Genomic DNA, 8,788 nt, shown 5'->3' with positions numbered 1-8,788 from the left:
CTTGCATGTCATCGTAGGACCAAGCAAATACTTCTTTTCTTTTTTTCTATTATTTTTTCTAACTCTCTCCTCTCTTCAAGAGTTATATCATGAGCTATCAAAATGTTCCTTGGATTTGCATTTATACCTAAATTAAATGAATCAATTTGAATGGAATTTATGTCAAATATGCACATGTCATGATTATCAAAATGCACACTACCATTAGGAGAAACATTGCATAAAGTAAGTAAAATCCATTTTTCTATTATTGATCTTAGAAATAAAAGAAACATCATCCTTATAAAGATCGGACATGATGACATCATTATAGAATACATCAATGATATGCTCTTCTATCAAAGCAGGTAGCTCTTGCTGACTTAGCTTTTAAGGTAGAGAGATGAACTCTTCCAGCTTTAGCTCCTCTCCCTTGGTGGTGACCCTCTCGTGGACTTCCTTGATGCTTAGCTCAACTATCCTATCGATGATTAGGTTCTTAAGAATTTTGAATTTCGGCACCTCAGTCACAGCTACTATAATAGGTTTGGGCTCCTAAGAGTAGGGTTTGTAATTCTGGACAAATACATTTTAAAGTCTTACACCTTGATTTGCCCTCATCTTCATCTTCGTGGTAACCTAGCCCATGTCAAGTCTTCTGACCTTTAAAGTCTGAGAGCTTTGCAATACCATGCTGGTTCTTTCCCAGCCTCATTCCAGGCATGAAGTCCATCTTTTTGAACATATTGGCTACTTTAGAATCCATGTAGTCCTCGTAGAGAACAACAACTTGGAATCCAGTAGGGGCCTCTAGCTCCTTGACAGCTTCTTAGATGACCAAAATAACTTTACCACCTTCAACGTTGATAGTTACTATTTCGCCTTCATGAGGGAACTTAACCTTTTGGTACATGGTAGAAGGACTCTTCATAGAGCATGAAACCATGGCCTACCCAATAACGAAGCAAAAGTTATTGGGATATCCAGGACAGTGAACTCCATCCAAGATTTAACAGGACACTTTTACCAGTGCTGAAAACATCCCTTCCACATCTCTCTTCATTTCGTCATAGGCTCTGATAACCATATTTGATGGTTTCAGGTCTTTCGCAGTCATCCTAGCTTAGGGAGTATGCGAGAGGGACATACATTAATGGCTGACCCATCATTCATCTTCACACATGGGTTTTTTTCCTTTCACCTTTATTACTATATAGAGAGCCTTGTTGTGGTCTCTTCCCTCGAGTGGTAAGTCCTTATCCAAGAAAGTGATCATCCCGGTGGTTTTGTCAGTTACCATTTTGGTCATCTCCTTAGGGGTAGCTACTATGCTAATACTTATACCAGACAAGGCTTGGATTAGAGCCTTTTTGTGATCCAATAAGTGCATCAACAACTTCTAAATGTCGGTCCTTTTCTTGTATTTTTTTAGCTGCTATAAAAACCCTTTATCCCCTTCTTCAAGCGCTTTCTCAACTTGCGTTAGCTCTTGTGCCCTTGTTCTTCACCCTTACCTACTGGTTCAGCTTCTTTGTCAGAGTCATTGTCTGCCTAGATATCGTTTGCCTTGATGTTTAGACTTCACACTCATCCCTAAAGCTGTACCAGATATCGATGGCCATAACTGACTTCTTCTTACTCTCCTTCTAGACCTCTAGAAGAAAAGGCTCATAAGCAGCTTGATCATCGTCTAACCTCCAGCCACTCGGAACGATATCCATAATTCGAATGTCAGCTGAAGGAGGCCTCAAATATCAGACTTTGAAACTAAACTTTCTTGAGGGCTGCTCCAATAGGTCTTCACATTCATACTGAGAAATTTGCTCAACCTACCATTCCCCACAGTCTATTAAGTCTTGAATCTTATGCTTGAGACGGTCACATTGATCTGTCACATGCCCGAAAGCCTGGTGATACTCATAATATTTGCCATTGTGAGGGTTATGGCTGCTTCCTCGGTGATTGAGGCTTGAGTATCCTGCTCTATTTCAAATGTTAGAATACCACGGATAATGGTGCCCCTAGATCGGTGAAGGTTCTTTGTGAGCTGTTTGGCTCTAGCTTTGGCTCGGGTTAGGATATATCCCTAAAAGAGTTTATGACCTCCTCTTCACTGAAGTCAAGGGTGATCATTGACACTTAGTTTGGAGGTAGTGTATTATTGTAGTTTAGTAAGGGGTTTCTTCTAGTATTAGGATGGTCTGGGTCGGTCAGTTTTCTAGCATCGATGAGGTCTTGAGTTTCATATTTCAGTCGGATGCAGTTGTCTATGTGTGGCTAGGTGCTTGGTGGAACTTACCATAAGTGTTGGATTTGTAACCGGGTGCATTAGGGTTAGGTGGGTTTTTGAGGGTGGTCCGTTGGAGATGCCATTTTGCACTAACCTCTCAAAGATCTTCATGAGAGATTGCCTGAAGTTAGAGAACTTTCTCAGTTGCTGGACATCATTCACATCTAAAGTCCTGCTCCCTCCAGCCTGATAATTTAATCTTCCGCCAGTTTGTACTATATTTCTCTTGTTGTTTTCAATTTCTTCGACTAGAGATCCATCATCATATAGGTCTATGAAAGTCTTCGGGTTCATCATCTAAAGCCTTTCGATCCATCCAGAAAGAACATTTCGTACCACCATACAAACTTGGTCCTTTTTAGAGGGCTTATTTTTATCAACTCAACCTTATTCCTCCACTTGGTCAAGAAATCAGAGAAGGACTCATTTGGCTTTTGTTTAGTAAACCTGAGTTCCCTATTTGATACTTTCAACTAGGTATAATAGTCATATTACTTAACAAAAGAATTATACAAATCGTGCCCTTCAGCTTTATCCGATTTCCAAACCATGATACTAGTTCACAGTGGGTCTTTCTGGCAATAATACAAACAGCTTAACAATTTGGGTCCTACTTAGCTGAGTAGTTCCCATGATGGTGACATATTGCTTTAGATGAACCTTCGTATCACCAGTCCTGTTGAACTTATTCATTTCGGGCATCTTGAACTTCACAGACAATTTAGTTGCTCATAACCTAGGTTCATGGGCTTCCTCTCTAGATGACTATGTTGTTCTTCTAGAGGAAGTTCCTTCCTTTTGTAATGAGCTTGTCCTGGGGATATTTCATTTGTTTGAATGAAGTTTTCTTTTACAAAAAAAAAAAAAATTCTACTAATTGTGTGTCCATATCCTATTTCAAAGTATATATATATATATATATATATATATATATATATATATATATATATATATATATATATATATATCTTATTCTCATATTCATTGTTGGCGCTTTTAAATGTAGTTGCATAATTTGGGACAACACAATCATTTTATTATGTATACCAAAAATTACACCCTAAAATTCATCTATTATTCACTTGCATTTGTCCCTTGCACTCTCATTATTTGTTGATGCATTACTAAGACCGAGGCTGCACTACCAAAATCGAAAGATGCAATATAATCTCCTATCACTCCCAACTCTAGATTTTCGCTCCAATTTGATAGTCCGTCAAGGATCCTTGGGTTTATCCCTTGTTTTCTACCTACAATCCATAGATCATTATCATCGTCATTGAAGGCCTGAATTGCAGCGATTGTTTCTTCTCCATTCTTCACCACAACTTCTTTATAGCCTACTCTCTCATTTGATTCATTCTTCACCCAGAACCATGTTACAATCCCATCATCAAGCTTTTTCTCTATCTCATCATCCCCTGTATTGTTGTGTGAAAGGAACCGTACTACTGTAAGATAAACGTCAGGATTTCGAGCCATTCTGTCTGCGTATGTGAGTGCCTCACGAGAATCTGGTCCTCCTAGAAATAGCACAACAAATTTCTGGTGTGAAGAGTGCCGAAATGGTCTCACCATAATGGTGTTATGAGTATTACCCTTGTCTACAAGGATTCCAACAGAGCAAGGGGCATGAGCTATGACATTCGAACTTATTGATTGCATTCCTCGACCGTGACCCACAATTTCAGTTCCTGTACCTGATTCTAGGTTTCTCCTTTCGTATGGCAAAATGATGAGTGAAGCTTTATTTAGTAAAGCCAGCTTACATATATCCTGGTACATGGTTCGCTTTACTGTGAAAACCGTGAAGAAGCGAACCTTTACACTATCTTTTCTTGCTTGTTGATAACGTTTTAAAGCATTGTGGATGGCTTCATGGTCTGCATGCCTTGAAGGCCCTCCGGATTTCTCATGATCTATTAATGCTGGAGTTGCACGGCCTACAAGCTCAACCAGATGGAGTGCGTAGACTGCGAATGGACCAGTTGTAGTTGGATATGAGACCTCCAGGAGATCGATGAGGCTGACTACACTTTCCTTGTCATTTATGCAGACTACTATTCGTAGGTCACTTCCAGGGGGACTGTGTTGGATGGTTCTTCTTTTGTTTACCATGTATGGCCTTGTTGGGTTGTAAAGTATGCCGATCAAAGGTGTGCATATGCCGGTCATCAGTGTTGTTAATAACACTAGCATTGTGAACATTTGAATCCCGATGATCTGTTCATATACATGCAATTCTCTTAAAGAAGTACGACATAATTATAAATATAAGGAATATAAGTTTTATGCAATTATGCTACTAAGTTATTTGGATCCCCATTATATGTTCATATATATGCCAGTTCTAATTATAAATATAACGGAAAAAAAAGTCTCCCTCAATTTTGCTACTAAGTTCTTTGGATCCCAATTATCTGTTCATATGCTTGCAATTCTCTTAAACAAGTACATTAAATATTAGAAGGAAAAGAAAATCTTACGCAATTATGCTGCTATAAGATGCAATTGTAAATATTAGGAAATTTTATGCAGTTATGCTATTAATCCAGATTATCTGTTTATACACATGCTATTTGAATTTCATAATCAAAAGCCTAATACATTTATCATATGATCTAAGAGAGAAAAAAAGAAGAAAAAAGATAGAAAAGGAGATTAATTCTCTCCACTTGTAAGAAAACAGATAAAATAATGGGAGAAACATACCAGAAGTGGTATTTATGTATTGTTTACAAAGATTAAAAGAGTATATTATAAAAATATAAAGACCCTTTTTATTATTTTCAATCTATTTTTAATGTATTATAAGTAGTTTCTAAACATGATACAATTTTATAATGTATTTATAGAATTCAAATTTTAAATTGCCATTTTTGTTTCTCTTCAATTTGAGGTAACAAAAATGTGCATATATTCTTTAGGTTCATTTCCTTGGTTGAATTCTTAAATTTTAAGAATATTAAATCTTGAATTTAAAGGATTTAGGCTTTAATTCTTAGAATTTTAAATTTTGTTATTCTTATTACTTAAGAATTTAATGAGTTATTTTTCAAGTTATAAAATTATTTTTCTTTTAGAGTTTTATCTTGTAAATTTTAAATTAAGATCGTATAATATTTGTTTAAGTACGACAATAACTGTAAAGGATACTAACTATTTAATTTGAAGTAACAGTCTAAACTGATTTAAAAATTAGTTATATTAATATATTGAATAAATAGATTTTAGCCAATCAATTAAATAGTTGAAATCTGACAGATATAAGTTAGAGCTTTTAGGAAAATATATAGGATTATAATTTTTTTTATTTATAAAATACTTATAACTGAAAATTCTAATTCTAATGGGAGGTCATTTTATATTTCATTTTTATTATGTTTAGTTTCTTAATTAGAAACTTAAATCTGCATCTTAAATTATTTAGGAGCAATAAACATCTATTAAAATTCTCAAAATTTCTTATTCCAACTTTAGTTTCCTAAAGAAAGAACTAAAGTTAGCTTTCAACCCTACTTTTCTCTCCTTTCTCGTTTTCCTCATCATCTTTTCCACTCCAAAACAAGAAGTTCTTAAGAGGATGTAATTTGTCACCTATAATCTATTATGAATTAAGGTATTATAAACTTAATATTTAATGAGATATATGTTGCTGCTCATCTAAGAGTCATTTTCAGGAAAATTTCACGTTAATGTTTTTATGCCATTTCTTATTGAATCTCATACATCAAATAGTACTGATAAATTTGTGTTTACTAATATTTAATTTGGAGGTCAACAAACACCATAATTTTATTCACTATATGAAATTCTTTTAAGATATTATTTTGTTTTAGAAATACAAACAAATTTATATGCTATTACTAATATATATTTGTTTAAATTTCGTATTATTTGACTTTTATGTTTTAACGAATTACTTTTATAATACATAGTTAATTATGATGTGAGGTTTTTGTAGAAAAATATTAGATATAAAATTGATTTTTTAAATTGTAATAAGGTTGAAAGATTTTGTTTGCAATGTTTTGTCCATAAATTTTTAATGTTATTTGAGGAAATACCAAAAAGAAATCAAGTAAAATATTTTAAAATAACATAATGATGTACAAGTAGAAATGGCAAACGAGCAGATCAAGTCAGTTCAAATAGATCATATCAGATTTATAATCATTTCAGATTTAGGTCTTATCAAGTTTGAATAATTTTGATTTGGATGATATTGGGTTCTGCTAATTTCAGGTTCGAGTTGAATCAAGTTAGGTTTCTCTAACCCTATTATGGGTTCAAAAAAAGTTAAATATTTACATATTGAATCAATAAACTTTAGTCATTCATTTTAAATTAAAATGGTTGAGATCCTACCAATATAATTTAGAACTTTTCTGAAAATATATAGGACTGAAATTTTTATTTATAAAATGCTTAGAACTGAAAATTTTAATTCTAATGTGAGGCCATTTTAAATTTCATTTTTATTATGTTTGTTTCTTAATTAGAAATTTAAATCCACATCTTAGATTATTTAAGGAGAAATAAACTTCTATTAAATTTCATAATTTTTTATTCCAACTTTAGTTTCTTATAAAAAGAAGCTACCTCTAATAATAACACATGTTTGTTTATGAAGTTGTAAATGAAGTAATTAAACTAAGGAAACATACCCGTTTGTCCAACCAATGAATAAAGATAATTAGCTCGAGTTGACCTCTCAAATTCACAATGAGACTAAGAGTCACACTATCTTTAACTGGAATTTCGAAGTAGAGGGCAGCCACCAGAACAGCAACTAGTTTGGAGAAATAACCTATTAGAACTATGGCAAAAAGTGGTGCCAATTTCATCCAACCATAATCAACCATAGCAAACACATCTGTGTATAACCCCACAAGTGCAAATGAAAAAGGCATCAATAGCTCCATTACAATGGTTTCACTTCTCTCTACGATAGTAGCTCCTAGTGGTGGACCATCAGGTATTACCAGGCCCAGCCATAGTGACCCGTTGGCTATGGCTAGTCCAAACATGTCTGTGAAAAATCCCATGACCAGTACCCCCAGTAAGATAAATATCACAAAAGTTTGCTCAACAGGTTTACCTTCAGGTGTTTTCTTAACAATCCAACACAGAACTCGTCGAATAGGGAGAATGAGAAATGCTCCTATTATAATAGTAGATACCACATACCAAAGGGCACTCTCACGACTAGCCTCATTTTGTTTTAATGCCTCAAACACAATAATTGCACCAATGCCAAGTGCATCACTTACCATTGCCGTTGTCAATGCCATTCGTCCAACCTCTGAACTAAGTAAGTTTAGCTCTTTAAGAATAAGATAAATAACAGGAAATGAAGTTAAAGCCAAATCTGCAGCAACTGCTCCGAACCCAGAGATTCTGGCAAGTTCTTTATCCATTGATGATCGGAGAATGAACCCAGCTGCTCCTGTCGCTAAAAGAGGACAAAGCACCCCTACCATAGCAGCGTACAGGTGTTTCTTTCCTGTTTTCGTCACTAGGGTGAGATTCATTTTCACTCCAGATAAGAAAAGAAAAAACATAAGACCCATTATTCCAATGTTCCTGACGATAAATTGTGCCTTCTCTGGGAACACATTACTAGTAAATGTCTTGTTGCAGCCTAGAACGGAGGGTCCAATGAGAATGCCACCCTTGAAATAAAATGCATCCATTTAACAAAGTTATTAAGATGTACAAATGGAGAAAAATGCAAATTATTAATTGCAGCAACCAAAAAAAAGAGCATTAATAATTATGCCCAAAAATCATCATAAAAACATTAATTATAGATGAAATAATAATAACAATAAAAAAAGCTACATTCAATTTCCTATCTTCAGTCATCGCATTTTAGGTCACCTTTTCTATCGTACATCAATATAGTATGCATATTAAGGAAAGGATTTGAGAAGAAATAGAAAAAGAAATTTACAATGATATCAGAGACAATTCTGGGCTGCTTTAAAGGTTTGAGAAGTAGACGAACAATCCGAGACAATACAATGATTAAAATAAGCTCAAATAAAACAAGGCTAAATGAGTATTCCAAAGGGTTTTCTCCATAGAAAATCCCTAACGGATGAGGCGCATGAATTTTTTCACATATTTCTACAACTTGAGTAGCAATACGATTGAATTCCACGGTGGAGTCTGACTTAACTTCCATTGTATACCGTCTGTCAGGATAATGATAAACTGGAAAAACCCTAACCATAACAGGAATTTATGAAAAAGGAACAAAAGAAAACATGCAGAAAGAACAAAGACATAGAAAGAAGAAAGACAGAGAGAAAGAGAGGTTAATAGAGAAAGAGAAGGCATTCTCAATGAATGTGGATAAGCGTGAATTTGGGTGCTAGCTCAGTTGACCAATTTTCCTTCTAATGTATGAGATAAATTAATCATCTTTCTCTGTCTCTCATTTATGTTTTTCTTATTTATGAATATTTATTATACCTGTCTTGGCTAAACTTAAATTGAGTAATCTATACGAGG

At 34.4% G+C, this 8,788-nt stretch overlaps 1 protein-coding gene across 1 annotated transcript; it reads right to left on the bottom strand.

The window, feature by feature from the left end:
* Positions 1 to 3,327: 3,327 nt before the first annotated feature.
* Positions 3,328 to 8,580, bottom strand: LOC8270281 (cation/H(+) antiporter 24). Its single transcript, XM_015717540.3, has 3 exons — positions 8,226 to 8,580; positions 6,937 to 7,944; positions 3,328 to 4,492 (listed from the first exon to the last, which is right to left on the bottom strand). The coding sequence occupies exons 1-3, from the start codon at positions 8,505 to 8,507 to the stop codon at positions 3,344 to 3,346; spliced, it is 2,439 nt and encodes an 812-aa protein (XP_015573026.2). The 5' UTR covers positions 8,508 to 8,580; the 3' UTR covers positions 3,328 to 3,343.
* Between the last annotated feature and the right edge of the window lie 208 nt (positions 8,581 to 8,788).

Source organism: Ricinus communis, chromosome 2, assembly GCF_019578655.1.
Source record: "Ricinus communis isolate WT05 ecotype wild-type chromosome 2, ASM1957865v1, whole genome shotgun sequence".
NCBI lineage: Eukaryota > Viridiplantae > Streptophyta > Magnoliopsida > Malpighiales > Euphorbiaceae > Ricinus > Ricinus communis.
This window is presented reverse-complemented; position numbering and strand designations above follow the sequence as displayed.